The sequence below is a fragment of the Salvelinus fontinalis genome, chromosome 33 (genome assembly GCF_029448725.1).
Source record: "Salvelinus fontinalis isolate EN_2023a chromosome 33, ASM2944872v1, whole genome shotgun sequence".
In the NCBI taxonomy this organism is placed as follows: domain Eukaryota; kingdom Metazoa; phylum Chordata; class Actinopteri; order Salmoniformes; family Salmonidae; genus Salvelinus; species Salvelinus fontinalis.
The window spans coordinates 8,942,607-8,970,012 of NC_074697.1; the positions used below are offsets into that span (position 1 = coordinate 8,942,607).

Genomic DNA, 27,406 nt, shown 5'->3' on the forward strand with positions numbered 1-27,406 from the left:
CACAAACAGACCCCACAGAGTCCCAGGAAAGCAACACAATTAGACCCAAACAAATCATGAGAAAAAAAGAGAACTACTTGACACATTGGAAAGAATTTACAAGAAAACTGAGCAAACTAGAATGCTATTTGGCCTTAAACACAGAGTACACAGTGGCAGAATACCTGACCACTGTGACTGACCCAAACTTAAGGAAAGCTTTGACTATGTATAGACTCAGTGAGCATAGCCTTGCTATTGAGAAAGGCCGCCATAGGCAGACATGGCTCTCAAGAGAAGTCAGGCTATGTGCACACTGCCCACAAAATGAGGTGGAAACTGAGTTGCAAATTCTAACCTCCTGCCAAATGTATGACCATATTAGAGACACATATTTCCCACAGATTACACAGATCCACAAAGAATTCAAAAACAAAACCAATTTTGATCAACTCCCATATCTACTGGTTAAATACCACAGTGTGACATCACTGCAGCAAGATTTGTGACCTGTTGCCACAAGAAAAGGGTCACCAGTGAAGAACAAACACCATTGTAAATATTTATTTTCCCCTTTGTACTTTAACTATTTGCACATTGTTACAACGCTGTATATAGACATAATATGACATTTGAAATGTCTTTATTCTTTTGGAACTTCTGTGAGTGTAATGTTTACTGTTCATTTTTGTTGTTTATTTCACTATTGTATAATTTCTACTTCACTTGCTTTGGCAATGTTAACATGCAATTTCCCATGCCAATGAAGCCCTTAAATTGAATTGAATTGAGAGAGAATCAGAGAGAGCAAAAGAGACAGAGAGAATAATATAACATTTGAAATGTCTATATTATTTGAAAACTTTTGTGAGTGTAATGTTTACTAATGTTTCTCTTGTTTTTTCCCTTTTGTTTGTTTATTTCACTTGCTTTGGCAATGTACACATATGTTTCCCATGCCAATAAAGCCCTTTGAATTGAATTGAGAGGGAAAAAGAGAGAATTGAGAGGGTGAGTAGTGATTTGGGGAGTAGGGGATGACAAATGTAACTTATTCGTAACTTACTTTCTCTTACAAACACATTCTTGTAGGTGTGTTTTTTTTAGAGGAGAGTGGGGAGCTATTTGGAGTGCCTATTCCTCAATCTGTTGGCTGGAAAGACCCCTTATAGGGTTGAGGTACCCTTATACTTGCCTGTTTTAAAGTTCCAGACATAGAGAATTCAGAACAGAGGGGAGAGTCAGAAAGGAGAACGAGTGAGGGGGGGGGGGGGGGGGGGGGGGAACAAGAGTGAGAGAGAGGGAGAGAAATGTAGAGAGCTGAAAAATATTAACATGAATAATTGCTGTCATTTAGGTGGAGCGGAAAGAGGGAATGGGATAATGAAATTATTTAACGAACTATAACAGCCTTTTATTGGTTTTTAATTACATGAGTCATCGTTCCTTAATGCCATCAGACTAGCTGGCTTTCACATTACAAATTAGACGGAGGTCCGTCTATACTAAAGAGAACATCACACAAAGTAGCCTGTAAGAACACATATACAGAACATACCAAATGATGGGACAGTGTAACCTAACATTCACATGAGACATTAGCTTAATACAGTAACAGCTAACTAAGTTGCAATAATGGACTTGTTAAGGAGACAGTTTGTACGAGTTTTCCCTCCAAGCGGTTATCAATGCCTCGTTGTGCCACCTTTGTTGACTCTATTTGGTCACATCTCGGTGTTCAAAAAGTAAAAAGATAAAAGGCAGTATCTGAGCCACAGTTCTATCTAACTTTTTTAAAGTTAAGTGTTAATCAAAGCGAGTGTGACTGTCTTAATGATTTTATGGATTTGGCGTTTGATGTTGGTCCTCCAAGATGAACAGAATGTTGATTGCTTTGACATAGAAAGCACAGCTGAGTCAGGCAACCTCTCGCAAACTCATACAGCACATACATACACACACACAGACAAGGACACACACACACACACACACACACACACACACACACACAAACATCACGGAAGGAAATCACCAATACCGACACTATTCCTTATAGAGACTTCAGAGTTTTTCTCTTTCTCTTGGAACAAAATATGTCCAGAAAGCCATACTCAAGATGACAAACAATGTAAAAATGGTACAGGAACTTTAAAGCTGAGTTTGAACGATGCTGATATTGTGTATAACACCTTGTCAATCAACAGAGTGAAAGGCAAGGGTTCACATTTGTTTTAATATTTTATTTGTTGGTAGTGATCCAGGTACAAGGAAAGAAAATAACTTTGACTTATCTTACAGGACATGGGGATGGGACTTGTAAAAGTTTTCTTGTTCTTGGACAAGGACATGCAAGTGAATACAGAAGGTTGTTTACAGGAAAGATATGAGAATGTATAAATTGCATTGGAGAGAGGGTATCCCCTTGCCCCGCACTGTAAAGAAAGACAACTTCCTATTTTTGCCTTTCTTTAATCCTCTTTTTTTTGCAAAAAGGCAACACACAGATCCAACAATACTGAGAAAAGTAACAAAAGAGAGGGAAAGTACTTCTCAACCTCCCAAAAAAGAACATTTGTATCTATTGTCGTATCAAGCAAATGAGGAAAATATCGCTCTTTGTGTTTGGAAAAGGTTTTAGTTTCTTTTGTTTTGAGATGAGAGGAAGCAGAGTAGTTAACATGCAGGACTGAGTGTCTCGGGTATCTCTGACAACTCAGCATTGCACCTGGAGAGACCATCAAGTCCTTTTGGCCTAGCTCAGGGATGGGCAACTCCAGTCCTCAGGGGGCCTGATTGGTGTCACACTTTTGCCTCAGCCCCCACTAACACACCTGATTCCAATGATCAACCAATCATGACCTTAAGTTTTGAATGCAATTATTTTCATCAGCTGTGTTTGCAAGGGATGGAGACAAAGTGTGACAGCACCCCGCCCCTGAGGACTGGAGTTGCCCATCCCCAGCCTTCTCCGACAGAAAAAGAAAAAGAAAATACATTTTATTTAATATTCCACAAATCTTTATGCATATTTCACAATATACCTTTTTATTATCATTTTAATAAATACAAAACAACAACACAGTGATTTAAAGGAAAACCATGAGTATTACATAGACAAAAAACGGAATAGACATTAGAAATATCGATATTAATTTGGTATGTTCTGTTACTGACATCTTGCCTTAAGGTGGATGGACCAGCACTTTAAACTTGGAATTAAAACCACTGGCGAAAAGAAATGAAACAGGACAGCATCGGATATTAAAGAGGAATATCTTTCAGCAATGAAACTGGAATGAAATAACCGAGTGGAGATGCATATGAATATATACACATATATACACACATACATGAACACCGCCAGAATGTAAAATAACCTGAGATACTCCTTGCACCTCATTTCCAGAACACTGGCCACTAGGTTGATGATATGATATGACAGTGACATAAACGCGACAGTACAACAGCATATCTGACAAAGCCTTCCGTTTCCTTTCCAACTCTCCTTTTATAAACATTAAGCAGTACTAAAGAAGACACAAAATAAACAGTCATTGAACCAGTAAAATTGTGAACGTTGATTTTGAAAACATTATTAAGCAGTATTTTTGAGTCCATAAAAGGCATACAAAGAAACAGGCTTTTAAAAAATGATAAGAACATTGTTTGAAAAGATACAAATTGAACATCTGGGGCTGAATAGTTCCATGCGGCCGGCAGAAGGAAAACGTGTTGTGACTGTTGGGCAGATAGAAAGTAGTGGTCTATGCTGTAGAGACAGAGGCATTGGGATCTGCTACTGCAGGTGGCTCTTCTCCATTCTGACTGTACTCTACCTGCCTTCCTCTCCACTATCTGATGCATTCTGGGAATTTGAGTCCCAATAGGACGTCTAGTTAGTGCTCTATTGTATGCTAATCAGAACACAGTACCATACTTCAGGGCAGGGACTGCAGTCTCCGACTGAAATAGATACAAACAGGCCACTGTGTTGTTTTCCATGGGATGCCATGGATGTGGAGTGCATAAAGGGCTCTACATTAAGCAAACATCATTTAAAATGGATGACAAAATAAACTTTTGACTTTTGGACAAAAAAAGGACCTATCCTAAACCTTCTTTCCTGGCAATAGAGAAATCCTTTAGCATCAATGTTAGTTCTTTCTACTGCGTTCAACCCAACCCAGAGTTTATCAAAAGGAAGTCCTTTGTCAGTGTTAGATTATAGATTAGACCTTCTGAACCATGGCTTTGAGGCTCTTCATAGTGTATTTTAAGTGCTGTGGTTTCAGTGACTAGATTCTATTGGTGTACAGCTGGTTGAACACACACCTGCCACACTTGCAGAATTTGACTTTGTGTAATCTACTGTAAATCCATTTTGCCAGACGGATTATACAAATGATCTTCAGATGAAAACAAAAACTCTAGAAATCAATGAAAATATAATCAAAGAAGATGAGATGAAGATAGAATCAAATAAATTGTGTTCAAACGCTGGAATGAAGATGAGGGCCCAGCTAGACGTCCATTGTGGCTGTGTTATGTTCTGAAAACAATACAATGCCTGGACAGTCTCACAACTGCCAGCTCTAACAAGTCTATATCAGCCCATTTGTAGGACTATACGGTTTACAATAGAATCAGATTATGTAGGATCGAAGCTAATCCAATAATCAACTCATAGTTAGAGAGACAAGTCATCATCTTGCTCATAGCCTCTGTACACATTGAACAAGCCCCCCCCTCTCTGCCTCTTCTCCGGCCCCCTACCTCAAAGACACTAACAAACCCTATCTTCTTTCTGATTAGTCCTAACTTGGGAATGGGCATCCTTTTAGTTGCTGTCCGTAAGCAACCCCTCACTCTTTAATATCTCTCTGTACATTAGTATATAATTTCTCATCTCTCTACAGAAACTCCTCTTCAAATGTTGGTCCGGTTCTTCCTGTCAGCAGGAGCTTTGCTTTTGTGCTTATCACCAAAAATCGCAGTGCAAAAAAACAATAATTAATAATAATAATTATAATAATGAATCAATGATAGCTATTAACAAATGATGGATTATAAAACAATTATTTTATGGCACAACAGCCTATCAATTCAAATATAATACAAATGACTAGATTTAACCAACAGTATGGAAAGAGGATGCTAAAACTGAAGTAGGCTTGCATAGCAATGCAACAACAACGTAAAGAATCTATTTACAGGAAACAAGATTCAATTTTTTCCCCAAGGAAGGTTATTTTGAAAATTAGTTTTCTCATATAGACATTTTAACTGTTTTGTTTACTTGCTATTGTCTGACTGAAAAACAACAAAGGTGGGAGGTGAGAAATAATTTTGTTGAGGACAACAACATAGTGGGATGTACAGTATGTATGTCTGTGTTTATACATCACATTTACAGTTCTGTTATGGTGGTCATCATCGTCATCTTCCTGCTCCTCTCCTCTGATAATACACAAAGAAGGACAAAGTTCATTGCACCAGTCGGGTGAGGCTTCATTCTGATGAGGACGACGAGGCTTTCTCCAGTTCAGTTCAGATCCTACTGCAGGCAGGTCACTCTGTGAGAGAGACAGAGAGAACAGCAATGTCAGGACAAAGCAATATCTTTGTCAAAATGCTATACATTAAATCAATGTAGTTACCTATAGTATCACAACGCCTTCTTGCAATAAGATAGTAAACAAGAATGGTGTGATACGTACATAACTCGCCCGCGTAATGTCCAGGTCCGTTGGTCCCCAGGAAGTCGCTGTGGTCTGTGGCAGCCCGTTGGTGTGGCCCTCGAGGTCCCTCTCCCTTGCGTGGCCCCGTGGAGCCCTTGGAGGAGGCTGTCCCAGAGGAGCTGTGGCCCCCGGTGGAGGGGAACGATGGTTTACTGTAGGGGGGAAGGCACCCCGCTTCTGGACAAACACACAGAGGGAAACAATTCATATTGTTACTACTAACCCTAAATGTAGTCGGGAAGTTGACACTTTTTTCTTTTAATTTAACCTTTATTTTACCAAGCAGGTCAATTAAGAACACATTCTTATAATACGTGCATTGCAAGAAGAAAAAGGGCTCCTGTGGGGCTGGAGGCAAGGTGAATACATTCTCATTCACTGAAATGACATGGGGAGGGGCAACAAAAGCATAGAGCGTTTTACAACATGGTGGTTTGTAGATTCATTATGGGGCTAGGTATGTGTTTGGGCAGGCGCAGGTGGATTGGCCGGGTGGTGGTGGTTGCAGAAGGTGTTAAAGTGAGACAGAGAGCGTGTTGGCAGACCTCCCTTCTAATGACATCTGCAGTGTGTTGGTGCCAGCAGGCAGTGTGGGCTCACACATGGGTCCCTCAGCTAACACCCTTTTGAAGGGGAGAAAGGCAACTACAGAGGGGTTAGTGTCTGCTGTGACACCCCCTGCTGCAGATCATTATATTGTAGCTCTGACCTGCTGTGACACCCCCTGCTGCAGATCATTATATTGTAGCTCTGACCTGCTGTGACACCCCCTGCTGCAGATCATTATATTGTAGCTCTGACCAGCTGTGACACCCCCTGCTGCAGGTCAGTATATTGTAGCTCTGACCTGCTGTGACACCCCCTGCTGCAGGTCAGTATATTGTTGCTCTGACCAGCTGTGACACCCCCTGCTGCAGGTCAGTATATTGTTGCTCTGACCTGCTGTGACACCCCCTGCTGCAGTGCATTATATTGTAGCTCTGACCAGCTGTGACACCCCCTGCTGCAGGTCAGTATATTGTAGCTCTGACCTGCTGTGACACCCCTGCTGCAGGTCAGTATATTGTTGCTCTGACCAGCTGTGACACCCCCTGCTGCAGGTCAGTATATTGTTGCTCTGACCTGCTGTGACACCCCCTGCTGCAGGTCAGTATATTGTTGCTCTCACCAGCTGTGACACCCCCTGCTGCAGATCATTATATTGTTGCTCTGACCTGCTGTGACACCCCCTGCTGCAGGTCAGTATATTGTAGCTCTGACTTGCTGTGACGCCATGCTACAGGTCAGTATATTGTAGCTCTGACCTGCTGTGACACCCCCTGCTGCAGGTCAGTATATTGTAGCTCTGACCTGCTGTGACACCCCCCGCTGCAGGTCAGTATATTGTAGCTCTGACCTGCTGTGACACCCCCTGCTACAGGTCAGTATATTGTAGCTCTGACCAGCTGTGACACCCCCTGCTGCAGGTCAGTATATTGTAGCTCTGACCTGCTGTGACACCCCCTGCTGCATGTCAGTATATTGTTGCTCTGACCTGCTGTGACACCCCCTGCTGCAGGTCAGTATATTGTTGCTCTGACCAGCTGTGACACCCCCTGCTGCAGGTCAGTATATTGTTGCTCTGACCTGCTGTGACACCCCCTGCTGCAGGTCAGTATATTGTTGCTCTCACCTGCTGTGACACCCTCTGCTGCAGATCATTATATTGTTGCTCTGACCTGCTGTGACACCCCCTGCTGCAGGTCAGTATATTGTAGCTCTGACTTGCTGTGACCCCATGCTACAGGTCAGTATATTGTAGCTCTGACCTGCTGTGACACCCCCTGCTGCAGGTCAGTATATTGTAGCTCTGACCTGCTGTGACACCCCCCGCTGCAGATCATTATATTGTAGCTCTGACCTGCTGTGACACCCCCTGCTGCAGGTCAGTATATTGTTGCTCTGACCTGCTGTGAGACCCCCTGCTGCAGATCATTATATTGTAGCTCTAGGAACACAGCATGGTGAGGTCTAATGACTCCACACACAGACAGAATAGGAACACAGCATGGTGAGGCCCAATGACTCCACACACAGACAGAATAGGAACACAGCGTGGTGAGGTCTACTGACTCCCCACACAGACAGGATAGGAACACAGCATGGTGAGGTCTAATGACTCCCCACACAGACAGGATAGGAACACAGCATGGTGAGGTCTAATGGCTCCACACACAGACAGGATACGAACACAGCATGGTGAGGTCTAATGACTCCACACACAGACAGGATAGGAACACAGCATGGTGAGGTCTAATGACTCGACACACAGACAGGATAGGAACACAGCATGGTGAGATCTAATGACTCCACACACAGACAGATGGGTAGAGTGGTGGAGTAGCCGCTGTTTGTCTGAGAGGGGAAGGCTGGGGAATTAGAATGCATCTGTGTGGCTGGGGCCTCCTGCCTGGACTGGGCTGAAGCCGGACACCATTGCCGACAACTACAGGCTGTGTGAGTGTGTGTGTGTATGTGTGTGTGTGTGGGGGGGAGGGAGGGAGGGAGGGGGGCGGGGGGTTCTGGAAGACAAGTACAAGTGGCAGACAGTGCAATCTGTTCATGGGAGCCCAGTCTCCTCTGAGATTGAACACCAGGGTTTAGTAAAGGCTCTGGTCTGCCAAGGCACCGCGCCCATCAGGACCCTGCTGTCACACAGTTAAGGGCTCTGGATCTCTCTCTGTATAGCAATGGCTGCTGACCTAACCACGGTTCTACTCGCTCCATACTCTGGTGTGAAATATGAGTTCTATCCTACTGTTCTAAAGTAATGTTCGCTCACATCCAACACACTGCCACAAGTGCAGGATACAATAAATTGGCATCTGCAAATTAGAATGAACACCTGCACACTGAGTGGAATTTGTGGATCAGATCTGAGTCTTTCTGACAATGTGCTGGCATTCTTATTTGCTTCTACCCTCCAGTCCTGTACCTGTTTTGTGTCCCCTGCGTGGGTCGTCTCCTCGGTCCATGGATGCTAGTCTGTCCTGGGCCTGGCGCTCCAGAGAGGTGCGTGTCTGTCTGTCCATGCAGCTCTTCATCTCCCCCAGCCCAGACAGGGGCATGGCGCCACACATGGGCTGGCGCTCCAGGGACGATGCCTGCCTCTCGGCTGAGGGGCCCATTCCGCCTACACTACGGGCCCCCTGTATATACCCTGGTCCCTGGATGGGCGGGGGGTCAGGGGGAGGAGGTAGGTCTGGGAAGGAGGGAGGGAGGCGTGATGTGGTTAACTACAAGGTTACAATCTGGTGATATATCAGTAATCAGTCAATCAGTATTAATCAGTAATTGTAATGTAGTCCAAGTCCTCATAGATCAGGGCTCTCCAACCCTGTTACTGCAGAGCTATCCTCCTGTAGCTTTACTCCAACCCTGTTACTGGAGAGCTATCCTCCTGTAGCTTTACTCCAACCATGTTACTGGAGAGCTATCCTCCTGTAGATTTACTCCAACCCTGCTACTGGAGAGCTATCCTCCTGTAGCTTTTCTCCAACCCTGTTACTGGAGAGCTATCCTCCTGTAGCTTTTCTCCAACCCTGTTACTGGAGAGCTATCCTCCTGTAGCTTTTCTCCAACCCTGTTACTGGAGAGCTATCCTCCTGTAGCTTTACTCCAACCCTGTTACTGGAGAGCTATCCTCCTGTAGCTTTACTCCAACCCTGTTACTGGAGAGCTATCCTCCTGTAGCTTTAATCCACCCTGTTACTAGAGAGCTATCCTCCTGTAGCTTTTCTCCAACCCTGTTACTGGAGAGCTATCCTCCTGTAGCTTTTCTCCAACCCTGTTACTGGAGAGCTATCCTCCTGTAGCTTTACTCCAACCCTGTTACTGGAGAGCTATCCTCCTGTAGCTTTTCTCCAACCCTGTTACTGGAGAGCTATCCTCCTGTAGCTTTTCTCCAACCCTGTTACTGGAGAGCTATCCTCCTGTAGCTTTACTCCAACCCTGTTACTGGAGAGCTATCCTCCTGTAGCTTTACTCCAACCCTGTTACTGGAGAGCTATCCTCCTGTAGCTTTTCTCCAACCCCAGTTGTGCAATAACTATCCTGATTCAGATTTTCAACCTGCTAATTATTAGAATCATGTGCTCTAGATTAGGTTTGGAGTGAAAACCTTACAGGATGGTATCTCTCCAGGAACAGGGTTAGAGTTAAAACCTACAGGATGGTATCTCTCCAGGAACAGGGTTAGAGTTAAAACCTACAGGATGGTATCTCTCCAGGAACAGGGTTAGAGTTAAAACCTACAGGATGGTATCTCTCCAGGAACAGGTTTAGAGTTAAAACCTACAGGATGGTATCTCTCCAGGAACAGGGTTAGAGTTAAAACCTACAGGATGGTATCTCTCCAGGAACAGGGTTAGAGTTAAAACCTACAGGATGGTATCTCTCCAGGAACAGGGTTAGAGTTAAAACCTACAGGATGGTATCTCTCCAGGAACAGGGTTGGAGTTAAAACCTACAGGAGGGTATCTCTCCAGGAGCAGGGTTGGAGTTAAAACCTACAGGATGGTATCTCTCCAGGAACAGGGTTAAAGTTAAAACCTACAGGATGGTATCTCTCCAGGAACAGGGTTAGAGTTAAAACCTACGGGATGGTCTCTCTCCAGGAACAGGGTTAGAGTTAAAACCTACAGGATGGTATCTCTCCAGGAACAGGGTTAGAGTTAAAACCTACAGGATGGTATCTCTCCAGGAACAGGGTTAGAGTTAAAACCTACAGGATGGTATCTCTCCAGGAACAGGGTTAGAGTTAAAACCTACAGGATGGTATCTCTCCAGGAACAGGGTTAGAGTTAAAACCTACAGGATGGTATCTCTCCAGGAACAGGGTTAGAGTTAAAACCTACAGGAAGGTCTCTCTCCAGGAACAGGGTTAGTGTTAAAACCTACAGGATGGTATCTCTCCAGGAACAGGGTTAGTGTTAAAACCTACAGGACGGTATCTCTCCAGGAACAGGGTTAGTGTTAAAACCTACAGGATGGTATCTCTCCAAGAACAGGGTTAGAGTTAAAACCTACAGGATGGTATCTCTCCAGGAACAGGGTTAGTGTTAAAACCTACAGGACGGTATCTCTCCAGGAACAGGGTTAGTGTTAAAACCTACAGGACGGTATCTCTCCAGGAACAGGGTTAGTGTTAAAACCTACAGGATGGTATCTCTCCAAGAACAGGGTTAGAGTTAAAACCTACAGGATGGTATCTCTCCAGGAACAGGGTTAGTGTTAAAACCTACAGGATGGTATCTCTCCAAGAACAGGGTTAGAGTTAAAACCTACAGGATGGTATCTCTCCAGGAACAGGGTTAGTGTTAAAACCTACAGGACGGTATCTCTCCAGGAACAGGGTTAGTGTTAAAACCTACAGGATGTTATCTCGCCAGGAACAGGGTCAGAGTTAAAACCTACAGGATGGTATCTCTCCAGGAACAGGGTTAGTGTTAAAACCTACAGGATGGTATCTCTCCAAGAACAGGGTTAGAGTTAAAACCTACAGGATGGTATCTCTCCAGGAACAGGGTTAGTGTTAAAACCTACAGGATGTTATCTCGCCAGGAACAGGGTTGGAGAGCCCTGTTATAGATAATGAGTAAGTTGTGTCAGTGGTAACTCTTTACCGAGACAAAGTTCTGGGAAGCTTCTGGTTCAAACACCGTGCCACCCCAGCATCTTCTCTTACCGTCTGCACTGGCGTCTCTCCTGTGGGGCGCCGTGCCCTGTCCCCGGGGCTTGCGGGTGGGCCGGGCAGCCCTCTGGTGGCCCAGGCTATGTGTGCCCACCGTGCTGCCATCTGTAGAGAAGGGACTGCTGGGCCGGGGCCGGTGGGACAGCCCTTTACCTAGAGGAGGTGGAGAGAAGAAGACAGAGAGTCCACTGGGTTAGTGGAGGTACTGAGAGGAACATGGAGGGGGGTTAAGAGGGGAGGGGGGTTAAGGAGCATGCCTGGGAAGAGAATGTTGATTTCCAAGCAGGAAGCTCGCATGATCCCATGGAAGGTTCAGTTAGTTAATCAGTTAAATGTCAGAAATCCTCAAAATCACACCATTATTTTGACAATGAGTAAGTACAGGCAGTGTTAGAAGCCTGCAAAGAAATCACCAGTGTTCACACAGATAATTGTCCTCTATCCCAAGTTCATAGGAGTCAGAGTGCAAAGCTGGAGGAAAGTTAGAGTTGAATCAAGATTTGTATCCTTTGTTCAGCCACATATTGTAGAGCCATGCAGATTCTCCACCAAACAGCAGCAGAGCAGAGAAAACACCAGCCAGCAGATGGCAGGAAGTAGATCAATCTCCTTCTGGGTCATATAGAGGTTCCATAGAGAACGGGGTGGAGGGGCTTTACTCCTCATATACCAACCTCTCTTGGCCAGGCTGGTGCCCTCCAGGTGGTAGCCTGCCTTGTCAGCGGCTGCCACCAGGGCCTGGGCGAAGCTACAGTGGGTGTAGAGGGACCCGTCAGAGGAGCTGCCCACACTGGACCTGTGGCTGGAGTAGTGACGGTCATCTTCCTCTGAGGCTGACCCCCAGCCGTTAACCATGGACCCTGAAGGACACCGCCAGCTAGAGCATCAGAGATGTGCATGTGTGTGTGTGTTCACAAATCAAGTAATCATTTTTGATATCCAACCGCACCATGGTTATAGCCTCCAGACCCCAAACGAGGAAATTCCACGGACACAAAAGCCCTTGAATGATCTTCCATACTGAACATCTTCACTGTGGCTATAGGTTTCAATGGATTTATGTGCTGTGTAATCTTATAATGAGAGTTAATATCAAGTTTCATCTCAGATGGGTTTCTCTGTGCTGCAGGGACTCTGTGTTCTGGCATGTCACTAGTAGTTTTCTACACTCATTCTGTTCTGGCCTGCCCCTCTCATCAGAGACACACACACTCACACACAGATACACACATATAAACATGCACACACACACACAAACACGTTGATGGACAGCATAACCGGGGCCTCTTGAGTTTGGCTTGCTTTTGATAGAGAAAAGTAACACACCTGTCCAGAGTGGAGTCCCAGTATTACCTCAGGTGACACACCTGTCCAGAGCAGAGTCCCAGTATTACCTCAGGTGACACACCTGTCCAGAGCAGAGCCCCAGTATTACCTCAGGTGACACACCTGTCCAGAGCGGAGTCCCAGTATTACCTCAGGTGACACACCTGTCCAGAGCAGAGTCCCAGTAATACCTCAGGTGACACACCTGTCCAGAGCAGAGCCCCAGTATTACCTCAGGTGACACACCTGTCCAGAGCAGAGTCCCAGTATTACCTCAGGTGACACACCTGTCCAGAGCAGAGTCCCAGTATTACCTCAGGTGACACACCTGTCCAGAGTGGAGTCCCAGTATTACCTCAGGTGACACACCTGTCCAGAGCGGAGTCCCAGTATTACCTCAGGTGACACACCTGTCCAGAGTGGAGTCCCAGTATTACCTCAGGTGATTCACCTGTCCAGAGCAGAGTCCCAGTATTACCTCAGGTGACACACCTGTCCAGAGCAGAGTCCCAGTATTACCTCAGGTGACAGACCTGTCCAGAGCGGAGTCCCAGTATTACCTCAGGTGACAGACCTGTCCAGAGTGGAGTCCCAGTATTACCTCAGGTGACAGACCTGTCCAGAGTGGAGTCCCAGTATTACCTCAGGTGACGCACCTGTCCAGAGCAGAGTCCCAGTATTACCTCAGGTGACACACCTGTCCAGAGCAGAGTCCCAGTATTACCTCAGGTGACACACCTGTCCAGAGCGGAGTCCCAGTTTTACCTCAGGTGACACACCTGTCCAGAGCGGAGTCCCAGTATTACCTCAGGTGACACACCTGTCCAGAGCGGAGTCCCAGTATTACCTCAGGTGACACACCTGTCCAGAGCAGAGTCCCAGTATTACCTCAGGTGACACACCTGTCCAGAGTGGAGTCCCAGTATTACCTCAGGTGATTCACCTGTCCAGAGCAGAGTCCCAGTATTACCTCAGGTGACAGACCTGTCCAGAGCGGAGTCCCAGTATTACCTCAGGTGACAGACCTGTCCAGAGTGGAGTCCCAGTATTACCTCAGGTGACAGACCTGTCCAGAGTGGAGTCCCAGTATTACCTCAGGTGACGCACCTGTCCAGAGCAGAGTCCCAGTATTACCTCAGGTGACACACCTGTCCAGAGCAGAGTCCCAGTATTACCTCAGGTGACACACCTGTCCAGAGCGGAGTCCCAGTTTTACCTCAGGTGACACACCTGTCCAGAGCGGAGTCCCAGTATTACCTCAGGTGACACACCTGTCCAGAGCGGAGTCCCAGTATTACCTCAGGTGACACACCTGTCCAGAGCAGAGTCCCAGTATTACCTCAGGTGACAGACCTGTCCAGAGCGGAGTCCCAGTATTACCTCAGGTGACACACCTGTCCAGAGCGGAGTCCCAGTATTACCTCAGGTGACACACCTGTCCAGAGCGGAGTCCCAGTATTACCTCAGGTGACACACCTGTCCAGAGTGGAGTCCCAGTTTTACCTCAGGTGATACAAATGTCCAGAGCGGAGTCCCAGTATTACCTCAGGTGACACACCTGTCCAGAGCGGAGTCCCAGTATTACCTCAGGTGACACACCTGTCCAGAGCGGAGTCCCAGTATTACCTCAGGTGACACACCTGTCCAGAGTGGAGTCCCAGTATTACCTCAGGTGACACACCTGTCCAGAGCGGAGTCCCAGTTTTACCTCAGGTGACACACCTGTCCAGAGCGGAGTCCCAGTTTTACCTCAGGTGACACACCTATCCAGAGCGGAGCCCCAGTATTACCTCAGGTGACACACCTGTCCAGAGCAGAGTCCCAGTATTACCTCAGGTGACACACCTGTCCAGAGCGGAGTCCCAGTATTACCTCAGGTGACACACCTGTCCAGAGCGGAGTCCCAGTATTACCTCAGGTGACACACCTGTCCAGAGCGGAGTCCCAGTATTACCTCAGGTGACACACCTCTCCAGAGAGGAGTCCCAGTATACCTCAGGTGACACACCTGTCCAGAGCAGAGTCCCAGTATTACCTCAGGTGACACACCTGTCCAGAGTGGAGTCCCAGTATTACCTCAGGTGACACAGCTGGTCTAGACAATCTGGACCCTCTCTTTCTAAAATTATCCCCGAAATTGTTGTAACTCCTTTTACTAGCCTATTCAAACTCTCTTTTGTGTCGTCTGAGATCCCCAAAGATTGGAAAACTGCCGTGGTCATCCCCCTCTTCAAAGGAGGAGACACTCTAGACCCAAACTGTTATAGACCTATATCCATCCTACCCTGCCATTCTAAAATCTTCGAAAGCCAAGATAGCATCGAACAGATCACCGACCATTTCGAATCCCATTGCACCTTCTCCACTATGCAATCTGGTTTCCAAGCTGGTCATGGGTGCACCTCAGCAACGTTCAAAGATATCATAACCGCCATCGATAAAAGACAGTACCGTGCAGCCGTCTTCATCGACCTGGCCAAGGCTTTCGACTCTGTCAATCACCGCATTCTTATCAGCAGACTCAATGGCCTCGGCTTCTCAAATGACTGCCTTGCCTGGTTCACCAACTACTTCTCAGATAGAGTTCAGTGCGTTAAATCGGTGGGCCTGCTGTCCAGAATTCTGGCAGTCTCTATGGGGGTGCCATAGGGTTAAATTCTCGGGCCGACTCATTTCTTTGTATATATCAATGATGTCGCTCTTGCTGCTGGTGATTCTCTGGTCCACCTCTACGCAGGCGACACCATTCTGTATACATCGGGCCCTTCTTTGGACACCGTGCTAACAAACCTCCAAACGAGCTTCAATGCCATACAACTCTCCTTCTGTGGCATCCAACTGCTTTTAAATGCTAGTAAAACTAAGTGCATGCTCTTCAATCGATTGCTGCCCGCACCCGCCCGCCCGTCCAGCATCACTACTCTGGACGGTTCTGAATTAGAATATGTGGACAACTACAAATACCTAGGTGTCTGGATAAACTGTAAACTCTCCTTCCAGACTCATATTAATCATCTCTAATCCAAAATTAAATCTAGAATCGGTTTCCTATTCCGTAACGAAGCCTCCTTCACTCATGCTGCCAAACATACCCTTGTAAAACTGACTATCCTACCGATCCTTGACTTCGGCGATGTCATTTACAAAATAGCCTCCAATACTCTACTCAGCAAACTGGATGTACTATATCACAGTGCCATCCATTTTATCAACAAAGCCCCATATACTACCCACCACTGCAACCTGTATGCTCTTGTTGGCTGGCCCTCACTACATATCCGTCACCAAACCCACTGGCTCCAGGTCATCTATAAATCTTTGTTAGGTAAAGCCCCTTTTCTCAGCTCACTGGTCACCATAGCAACACCCGCCCGTAGCACTCGCTCCAGCAGGTATATTGCACTGGTCATCCCCAAAGCCAACACTTCCTTTGGCCGCCTTTCCTTCCAGTTCTCTGCTGCCAATGACTGGAGCGAATTGCAAAAATTACTGAAGCTGGAGTCTTATATCTCCCTCTCTAACTTTAAGCATCAGCTGTCAAAGCAGCTTACCGATCACTGAACCTGTACATAGCCCATCTGTAAATAGCACACCCGACTACCTCATCCCCACATTATTACTTACCATCTTACGCTTTTGCACCCCAGTATCTCTACTTGCACATCATCATCTGCACATCTATCACTCCAGTAATAATGCTAAACTGTAATTATTTTTGCCTCTATGGCCCATTTATTGCCTTCCTCCCTACTATTCTACATTTGCTCACACTGTACATATATTTTTCTATTTTTCCTTTCTTTTGTGTTACTGACTGTACATTTGTTTATGTGTAACTCTGTGTTGTTGTTTTTGTCACACTGCTTTGCTTTATCTTGGCCAGGTCACAGTGGTAAATGAGAACTTGTTCTCAACTGGCCTACCTGGTTAAATAAAGGTGAAAGAAAGTAAATAAAAAGGAAGGTCAGTTATATCACTAAACCAATGCAGCAGAGATATGAAGCCCAGTACATCACTGTCAGGCAGATTCAAAGACAAAAGTGGAAAATGTCACATGCAAAATAATCATTATCTAGATTTCCCAAAAATACTGGAAACTTAAGGAAACCCTCGTGGATGGAAGCTGTTCCCGTAAAGCAGAGCCTATATTGTAAATGTTTCTGCTGTGTCTTTATCCTTTCAACTCCTAAACTCCTAAAGAAAGCCTTTCCATCGTGCCAACAAAAATATGCCATTCTGGCAGGCGAGACTACAGTCAGCTTAAATGACAGCTTTCTGAGAGGCTTGCCTGGCAGACACAATGAAGTGGCACTTATCCAAACTCACACACACACACACACACACACACACACACACACACACACACACACACACACACACACACACACACACACACACACACACACACACACACACACACACACACACACACACACACACACACACACACACACACACACACACACAATCTCGTGGTCCGCAGACAAGCCCATGAGAGAAAAATGAAAAGCAATGTGGATGGCATGATGAAGAGAAAAGTGGGAATATGGAAAAGAGCTCGAATGGAGGAGGAAAGGCAATGGGTTGAGAGGGGAGAGGGAAAAGAGGGAGTAGCAGGGATGAGAATGATGATGAGACGGGAACAGAGGGGATGAGAGGGGTACTGAGATGGGGTCAGTGGGGAACAGAGGGGATGAGAGGGGTACTGAGATGGGGTCAGTGGGGAACAGAGGGGATGAGAGGGGTACTGAGATGGGATCAGTGGGGAACAGAGGGGATGAGAGGGGTACTGAGATGGGGTCAGTGTGGAACAGAGGGGATGAGAGGGGTACTGAGATGGGGTCAGTGGGGAACAGAGGGGATGAGAGGGGTACTGAGATGGGATCAGTGGGGAACAGAGGGGATGAGAGGGGTACTGAGATGGGATCAGTGGGGAACAGAGGGGATGAGAGGGGTACTGAGATGGGGTCAGTGGGGAACAGAGGGGATGAGAGGGGTACTGAGATGGGATCAGTGGGGAACAGAGGCTGACAGTCATAAGTCTGGCCAAGGTAGGCACAGAGAGGAGCAGGCATACCAGAGGTCTGGCACTCAGTCAGACACAGAGAGGAGCAGGCATACCAGAGGTCTGGCACTCAGTCAGACACAGAGAGGAGCAGGCATACCAGAGGTCTGGCACTCAGTCAGGCACAGAGAGGAGCAGGCATACCAGAGGTCTGGCACTCAGTCAGACACAGAGAGGAGCAGGCATACCAGAGGTCTGGCACTCAGTCAGACACAGAGAGGAGCAGGCATACCAGAGGTCTGGCACTCAGTCAGACACAGAGAGGAGCAGGCATACCAGAGGTCTGGCACTCAGTCAGACACAGAGAGGAGCAGGCATACCAGAGGTCTGGCACTCAGTCAGACACAGAGAGGAGCAGGCATACCAGAGGTCTGGCACTCAGTCAGACACAGAGAGGAGCAGGCATACCAGAGGTCTGGCACTCAGTCAGACACAGAGAGGAGCAGGCATACCAGAGGTCTGGCACTCAGTCAGACACAGAGAGGAGCAGGCATACCAGAGGTCTGGCACTCAGTCAGACACAGAGAGGAGCAGGCATACCAGAGGTCTGGCACTCAGTCAGACACAGAGAGGGGCAGGCATACCAGAGGTCTGGCACTCAGTCAGACACAGAGAGGAGCAGGCATACCAGAGGTCTGGCACTCAGTCAGACACAGAGAGAGACAGGAGAAGATCAACTAAACCCAAACACAAACATGTACCAGCTGTACTGACAGAGTCCCTTTCATACTACACTTCTCACTGGAACACAACGTTAGTCCAGCACTGTAACTGACAGAGTCCCTTTCATACTACACTTCTCACTGGAACACAACGTTAGTCCAGCACTGTAACTGACAGAGTCCCTTTCATACTACACTTCTCACTGGAACACAACGTTAGTCCAGCACTGTAACTGACAGAGTCCCTTTCATACTACACTTCTCACTGGAACACAACATTAGTCCAGCACTGTAACTGACAGAGTCCCTTTCATACTACACTTCTCACTGGAACACAACGTTAGTCCAGCACTGTAACTGACAGAGTGCATTTCATACTACACTTCTCACTGGAACACAACGTTAGTCCAGCACTGTAACTGACAGAGTCCCTTTCATACTACACTTCTCACTGGAACACAACATTAGTCCAGCACTGTAACTGACAGAGTCCCTTTCATACTACACTTCTCACTGGAACACAACGTTAGTCCAGCACTGTAACTGACAGAGTCCCTTTCATACTACACTTCTCACTGGAACACAACGTTAGTCCAGCACTGTAACTGACAGAGTCCCTTTCATACTACACTTCTCACTGGAACACAACGTTAGTCCAGCACTGTAACTGACAGAGTCCCTTTCATACTACACTTCTCACTGGAACACAATGTTTGTCCAGCACTGTAACTGACAGAGTCCCTTTCATACTACACTTCTCACTGGAACACAACGTTAGTCCAGCACTGTAACTGACAGAGTCCCTTTCATACTACACTTCTCACTGGAACACAACGGTAGTCCAGCACTGTAACTGACAGAGTCCCTTTCATACTACACTTCTCACTGGAACACAACGTTAGTCCAGCACTGTAACTGACAGAGTCCCTTTCATACTACACTTCTCACTGGAACACAACGTTAGTCCAGCACTGTAACTGACAGAGTCCCTTTCATACTACACTTCTCACTGGAACACAACGTTAGTCCAGCACTGTAACTGACAGAGTCCCTTTCATACTACACTTCTCACTGGAACACAACATTAGTCCAGCACTGTAACTGACAGAGTCCCTTTCATACTACACTTCTCACTGGAACACAACGGTAGTCCAGCACTGTAACTGACAGAGTCCCTTTCATACTACACTTCTCACTGGAACACAACGTTAGTCCAGCACTGTAACTGACAGAGTCCCTTTCATACTACACTTCTCACTGGAACACAATGTTAGTCCAGCACTGTAACTGACAGAGTCCCTTTCATACTACACTTCTCACTGGAACACAACGGTAGTCCAGCACTGTAACTGACAGAGTCCCTTTCATACTACACTTCTCACTGGAAATCAACGTTAGTCCAGCACTGTAACTGACAGAGTCCCTTTCATACTACACTTCTCACTGGAACACAACGTTAGTCCAGCACTGTAACTGACAGAGTCCCTTTCATACTACACTTCTCACTGGAACACAACATTAGTCCAGCACTGTAACTGACAGAGTCCCTTTCATACTACACTTCTCAGTGGAACACAATGTTAGTCCAGCACTGTAACTGACAGAGTGCCTTTCATACTACACTTCTCACTGGAACACAACATTAGTCCAGCACTGTAACTGACAGAGTCCCTTTCATACTACACTTCTCACTGGAACACAACATTAGTCCAGCACTGTAACTGACAGAGTCCCTTTCATACTACACTTCTCACTGGAACACAACGTTAGTCCAGCACTGTAACTGACAGAGTCCCTTTCATACTACACTTCTCACTGGAACACAACGTTAGTCCAGCACTGTAACTGACAGAGTCCCTTTCATACTACACTTCTCACTGGAACACAACGTTAGTCCAGCACTGTAACTGACAGAGTCCCTTTCATACTACACTTCTCACTGGAACACAATGTTTGTCCAGCACTGTAACTGACAGAGTCCCTTTCATACTACACTTCTCACTGGAACACAACATTAGTCCAGCACTGTAACTGACAGAGTCCCTTTCATACTACACTTCTCACTGGAACACAACGTTAGTCCAGCACTGTAACTGACAGAGTCCCTTTCATACTACACTTCTCACTGGAACACAACATTAGTCCAGCACTGTACCTGACAGAGTCCCTTTCATACTACACTTCTCACTGGAACACAACGGTAGTCCAGCACTGTAACTGACAGAGTCCCTTTCATACTACACTTCTCACTGGAACACAACATTAGTCCAGCACTATAACTGACTTAAAACTCAATGTATGATTTATGTTTGTGCAGCCTAAGGAAATCAGGAAACTGAGGAAACTCCATAAAAGTGCCTTTCAATTTCTCGCCCTTGAGCCCTTTCACACCACAAAGTTGCGGTTTGTGCAGAACCCAACTTTAACAAGGCCTCTGGGAACTAAAGCTTTCAACCAGCAGCTCACCTTATAACAGCTTTTCTCTCTGAGAAACGATTGGAGCAAATTATCCACAAACTAATGGAAAACTTCAATAAACCTGGGAAACCATGTGAAAACCTTAAAATCTTGCAAATTCCAATTTTACTGCACTACCCAAGACACTAACTACGTTCTGGCCATTATCTTCCCAGGCTATTTTTTCGTTCTGGCCTTCATCTTGCCAGGCTATTTTCTCTCACACTGCTTTTCTCTGAGTTTTCCTTCTAAGAAGAAAAAACAAAGAGTGCAATTCCTCTGGGTCCAATCCTCCCGCAAAGACTAGTGCAGATAATGAAGTATAAGCAGAGAGAGGCAGCCAAGCCAAGGCACTGAGACTTCCTTCCAACTCCACTCCTCCAGCTCAGAACCACTACCTCAGCACATCACATCACACAGTGAGCTTTCAGCCACACTAACTGCTAGTCTCTACTACTCCGGTGTCTTTGGGACACAGCTATCCCTGATACTTCAAGGAAACCTTGATCTTGCTGACATCATGTACTGAAAACACAATCTAGCTTCATCTTTGTGGTCTTGAATTCTGCCACAAATCGTGCATAATCTACTTTGCTGGAGCGCAATTGTATTCTTTTCAGACTAAGGATTCAGACTAAGGATTCAGAGTAAGGATTCAGACTAAGGATTCAGACTAAGGATTCAGACTAAGGATTCAGACTAAGGATTCAGACTAAGGATTCAGACTAAGGATTCAGATTAAGGATTCAGAGTAAGGATTCAGACTAAGGATTCAGACTAAGGATTCAGACTAAGGATTCAGACTAAGGATTCAGACTAAGGTTCCATTCAATTCTCAAATTATTAGGTATCTAATAACCTTCTCTCATCTGCCCATGTTCCCTGTACTAATGCTCCAGGCCAGTAAAAACGAGCTAGCCACTAGCCAGGGGCAGTAAACGGGAGCTAGCCACAAGCCAAAGCCAGTAAAAGGGAGCTAGCCACTAGCCAGGGGCAGTAAACGGGAGCTAGCCACTAGCCAGGGGCAGTAAACGGGAGCTAGCCACAAGCCAGGGGCAGTAAACGGGAGCTAGCCACAAGCCAGGGGCAGTAAATGGGAGCTAGCCACAAGCCAGGGGCAGTAAACGGGAGCTAGCCACAAGCCAGGGGCAGTAAACGGGAGCTAGCCACTAGCCAGGGGCAGTAAACGGGAGCTAGCCACAAGCCAGGGGCAGTAAACGGGAGCTAGCCACAAGCCAGGGGCAGTAAACGGGAGCTAGCCACAAGCCAGGGGCAGTAAACGGGAGCTAGCCACTAGCCAGGGGCAGTAAACGGGAGCTAGCCACTAGCCAGGGGCAGTAAACGGGAGCTAGCCACAAGCCAGGGGCAGTAAACGGGAGCTAGCCACTAGCCAGGGGCAGTAAACGGGAGCTAGCCACAAGCCAGGGGCAGTAAACAGGAGCTAGCCACTAGCCAGGGGCAGTAAACGGGAGCTAGCCACTAGCCAGGGGCAGTAAAAGCCAGGTATCCCAGGTTGCTCCTGCCACTAAAACTGATTTATGCTGACGGAGCGGCTCATCTGCATGTCATTAAGCAGGTAAATCGTTCCCCCTGATGAGCTGGCGGCTGCACCTGCCGACAGGAGACGTGACCCTGCCCCCCCACTCCCCTCAGCCCTCCCTGGCAGGGGGTTGATGGGAGAATAATCACCCAGAGAGACACAGCACTGAGATCCCTGTGGATGTTATACTGCAGCATCAGTACAACACAGCTAGCTACTCTAGACAAATACACCGCCCTGGGATATAGTACCTGTGTGTATTCATCTCAGCCTAACCATGGTAATTTAACACTGCTTCAGGTGGATTCACCTTTAGCTTTAGAAAAATATACTGTATGATGCAGTGCATGACATAATACAAAGACACACAGATAATACACACAGACAATCTCTCTAGTGCAAAAAAATTATATGCATTTCTTTCTGGGCCCAACGGTGAGAATTTTTGATTTAGTGGCATTTGGTGTAACATTAAGGAAACATACCTATTTACATATTATTATAACCATGACACATCTATCATGTTGGGCTCTACAGAAAGCTGCTGCTGCCCCTTCTCTCCACAGCCTCAAAATGGTGGCCGCTATTAATCTCTGCGTTTTCCCCCTTCCTCCATCTGCCCCTCCCGCTAACCCTGGAGCTGGGACCGGTCTGTGCTGTCAAACGGTGGGAAGGGAGAGACTTGTGGAAAGATAAGAAGAAATAGTGGTGTCTTCAGAGTAATACAGTGCAGGAGAGATGCAGCAGATTAGGGCCCAGTCGCAGCTTCATATTCCTCTAAATATATCAACAGCAGCATGTGTCATAGCCGCCACAGCCCATGTTCCATCATCCCACAGAAAAACTACACTCTGGGGTTGCAGTCGACAGGCAAGCCAAGCAGCCGTGTCAATCCTCCCTCCCTCTCTCCCTGTTCCTCTTTTTATAGATACAATATTTATCTCCCCCCCTCTCTCTCTCTCTCTCTCTCTGTCTCTCTCTCTCTCTCTCTGTCTCTCTTTCTCTGTGTTTCTCTATGTGTCTCTCTCTCTGTCTCTCTCTTTCTCTCTCTCTCTCTAGATAAGTATCGTCCTCCCTTTCTCTTTGTCTCGCGCTCTCTTCCTCATTCAATATAAATATTTATCCCTTCTTCTCTTCCCTTCTTTGTTCTCTCCCTCCCCACTCATAAAACACAGAGCTGCTGCTCCATCCTGTCTGTAGTATAGCAGTCAGCCATGTCTGGTATAGAGGACTAGTATGTCCTGTTCAGTTGGTATGAGAGACGCAGTAGGACACAGCCATACTGTCTCACCTTCTCCAATGTCATGCCCTTCACATGTCCCTCTCTCCGACAGACAGACGGCTGTAAAAGCTTTCAGTGAGTTGTAAAAATGGAAATGGTGTCTCCAACCTGGAATGGAATATGCCGCACGTGAAATGTATTCTATATCTTCTTGGGAAGATATGGGGTGCATGGCAGTCGCTGACGCTGTGTGTGAGCTAAATCAATCTCTCTGTCTCTGTCTCTCTCTCTCTCTCTGTCTCTCTATCTCTCTCACTGGCTCTGTCTCTCTCTCTCTGTCCCTGTCTCTCCCCCCCCCCCCTTTGCTCTCCTTCATCTTAATTTCCCTCTCACTGTCCTTTTTAAAATTCATGGAATTTCTTATCTCTTTTTGGGTATGATAATTATAATTCCACAGTCTGCCAAAACCACTTGAACAAACTGGGTTTAAGGTACATGCAATACATTCATTTCCAGGTGAGACACACATATACAGGAAATTGTGGAATGATAGTCTAATGCCATGAGCTGAATAAAATACAACATTTCATAATAAATCAATGGTTAAAATGCAGTCTGTAACTAGGCAAACAGAATTGTAATACTTACCTACTAGTTTGCGAGAAACTTTTCAACCTCATTTTCATTATCTCCAGCACAATACCAGTTTCAACATATGTGAAAACGGGGCCTTTCTAAGTTTTGTAGAAATAAAATATAAAGTTAAAAAGTTCTACACGATGAGTTCTACACAGTATTTTTCAAACACTGTGAGATTTTCAGTGACGTGAAGGAGCAAGAAAAGACCCTCCCTTGGGCTAGAAACATGTTAACTTTTTAACCACAGATCATAGTAACATGCTGTTTCACATATGTAGACACTGGTTTGGTGCTGGAGATGATTAATTTGAGATTACATTTGATATGTTACCTGATAAGGGGTCTGTAATCTTATTGAATTACTGTGGAATGACAACTGAACATGCTTTTGTAGTTAAAATATTTTTTTGGTTTTGGAAAGCGATTTCTGATTGTTTCTTTGTAATACCCAAATCATGAATAAGAGAGTGGCATAAAACTGCATAACATCAGGAAGATTTGAATTCTAACGGAGTGGGAAAGAAGTTCCAATACCCTTCTCTGAATGGAAACACTGACGTTCTGTCACGTGTCAGATTTCCATTGTTCTGTCCACATGTCATTGTATCAGTGCAGTAACTCACCTGTTACGGAGCTGTCTAGGTTGTCCATGCTGGACCCTGGCATGTGCTCAATACCATAGAGAGGCCTGGACATCTCATAGCCTTCATCCTCCTCCTCTTCCTCATCCTCCTCATCCTCGTCAGGGATGTCAGTCTCCAGGTCAGAAACCAGGGTGCTGGACACGTACCCCACTGGAGGGGCGGGGGCCTGGGGAGGGACAGGGGGGAGGGAGCCACCCTGCATGAGCCTGTCAGAGAGTCAGAGTAATATGGGTTATCATCATGCTACAGGTACACCAAAACACAGACACAGGAGAGGGTGGGCTGCTGGTGGGGGGACAGCAAGAGCAGGGAAGAGAACAAATGTCAAAAGACATCAAGAAAGACAAAGCTGGTGAATGAAAGACAGGATGACATAAAGAAGGAATCCGAGATAGACGAAAGGAACTGTTAAGCTACATTTAGAAATTCTTTCAGATTCTGCCGCTTTGAATAAATTGGGACAATTCCACTAAGTCTACGTCCCTCCTCCTTGAATGCCAACACAATGACCCTGTAATTGCAGTTGAAGAGAGTACAATGGGCCCGCTCTCTGGGCCTGTCGACACGAGGCTGTCACCCCCTCACACAGCCCTCTCCGCTCCACTCAGCGCCCGCCTCACGTCACTGACAGCCCTGTTTGTTTGAGGAGTGCCGTGGGGTCTGAGGCGGTCTGCGGCAGGAGGGATTCTGATGTAATTACTGCCTCTTTCCTGTTGTCAAAGATGCTCTCAAACGTAGTCATTACTGGCTAACAAGACGGCTCCTTCCTGACAAGTCTTCCCTATTCCCTCTACTGTAATGAATGGATGCCAGTCTCTCCCTCTTTCTCTCTCTTCCTCCTTCGTTCTCTCCCTCTCTTCCTCCTTCGTTCTCTCCCTCTCTTCCTCCTTCGTTCTCTCCCTCTCTTCCTCCGTTCTCTCCCTCTCTTCCTCCATTCTCTCCCTCTCTTCCCCCTTTGTTCTCTCCCACTGATCGTCCTTTGTTCTCTCCCTCTCTTCCTCCTTTGTTCTCTCCCTCTCTTCCTCCTTTGTTCTCTCCCTCTCTTCCTCCTTCGTTCTCTCCCACTCTTCTGACAGGGTGAAACGTGGGCTTCATCTGCCGTGCATGAGCACCACAACAATGGAATGTGTAGCAGAATGGATGTGGGTGGGGCTAAACAAGTGCTTTAGACATTGTGTTCTCACAGTGAGCAGAAGGGACAGTCGTGTAAGTGGTAACACTGGCCCATTAAAATGACATGATTCATGAGTGCTTCTGTTTTGCGCAATGCCGTGACTGTGCAGCTAACATAACACCAAAATAAAACATGGAAGGGAGGAATAAACAGATTGTGAAAGAAAAACACTTCCAGCACAATATCCATAGTAGGCATTTGCATATCCCCCCCATTTAAACACTGTACTGTTTGTATAGTATTCCCCTCCAGTGGGTGTACGTACCATGTCTGTTTGGCCATGTCCAGTTGGTAGGCACGGGTGATCTCATCCAGGTGGGCCTGGAGCATGGGCTGCAGCTCCTCCCGGGGAGAGGGGGTGAGGGTGGCTGTGGACTGCTGGCCGAAGGACACCGCTGCTGGGGACGAAGCCACGCCACGAATGGGTGGGGTGGGGACCCTCTCTTCCTCCTCCTCTAGCTCATCCTCCATTCCCTGGTGGAGGTAGGTCTGCACTGGCATGGGAGGACCCCAGCCATCACTCTCATACCTGGGAGGGAGGAGGGGTGGTTACACAGATGATGCAATCTTTCTTCTGGTCATGTGCCAGACTAGTGTGATCTTGACTAGTGTGACCTTGACTAGTGTGACCTAGTGTGAAACTTTTTCTTGTCAAACTTTCTAAATTACTTTGTATACTTTGTGGTCATGGCTCACATCAACACCATCATCCCAGAAACTCTAGACCCACTCCAATACCGCCCCAACAGATCCACAGATGTTGCAATCTCTATTGCACTCCACACTGCCCTTTCCCACCTGGACAAAAGGAACACCTATGTGATAATGCTATTCATTGACTACAGCACAGCGTTCAACACCATAGTGCCCTCAAAGCTCATCCATAAGCTAAGAACCCTGGGACTAAACACCTCCCTCTGCAACTGGATCCTGGACTTCCTGACGGACCGCCCCCAGGTGGTAAGGGTAGGTAGCAACACATCTGCCACGCTGATCCTCAACACAGGGGCCTCTCAGGGGTGCGTGTTTATTCCCCTCCTGTACTCCCTGTTCACCCATGACTGCACGTCCAGGCACAACTCCAACACCATCATTAAGTTTGCTGATGACACAACAGTGGTAGGCTTGATCACCGACAACGTTGAGACAGTCTATAGGGAGGAGGTCAGAGACCTGTCTGTGTGGTGCCAGGACAGCAACCTCTCCCTCAACGTGATCAAGACAAAGGA

At 46.6% G+C, this 27,406-nt stretch overlaps 1 protein-coding gene across 12 annotated transcripts in view; it reads right to left on the bottom strand.

Annotated features, from left to right (window-relative positions):
* Window positions 1-2,198: 2,198 nt before the first annotated feature.
* robo2 (roundabout, axon guidance receptor, homolog 2 (Drosophila)) overlaps window positions 2,199-27,406 on the bottom strand; it is a 768,110-nt gene continuing 742,902 nt past the window's right edge. For 6 of the 12 annotated variants that reach the window (XM_055896664.1, XM_055896667.1, XM_055896674.1 and 3 more), the window contains 7 exons: window positions 26,443-26,706; window positions 24,983-25,209; window positions 12,123-12,308; window positions 11,443-11,601; window positions 8,692-8,958; window positions 5,697-5,894; window positions 2,199-5,552 (listed from right to left, as the gene is read on the bottom strand). In XM_055896664.1, coding sequence (XP_055752639.1) covers window positions 5,551-5,552; window positions 5,697-5,894; window positions 8,692-8,958; window positions 11,443-11,601; window positions 12,123-12,308; window positions 24,983-25,209; window positions 26,443-26,706 — 1,303 coding nt within the window. In that variant the 3' untranslated portion in view covers window positions 2,199-5,550. The remainder of the gene's footprint in view (window positions 5,553-5,696; window positions 5,895-8,691; window positions 8,959-11,442; window positions 11,602-12,122; window positions 12,309-24,982; window positions 25,210-26,442; window positions 26,707-27,406) is intronic. The other 6 variants (XM_055896672.1, XM_055896670.1, XM_055896671.1 and 3 more) reach the window with 3 other exon arrangements.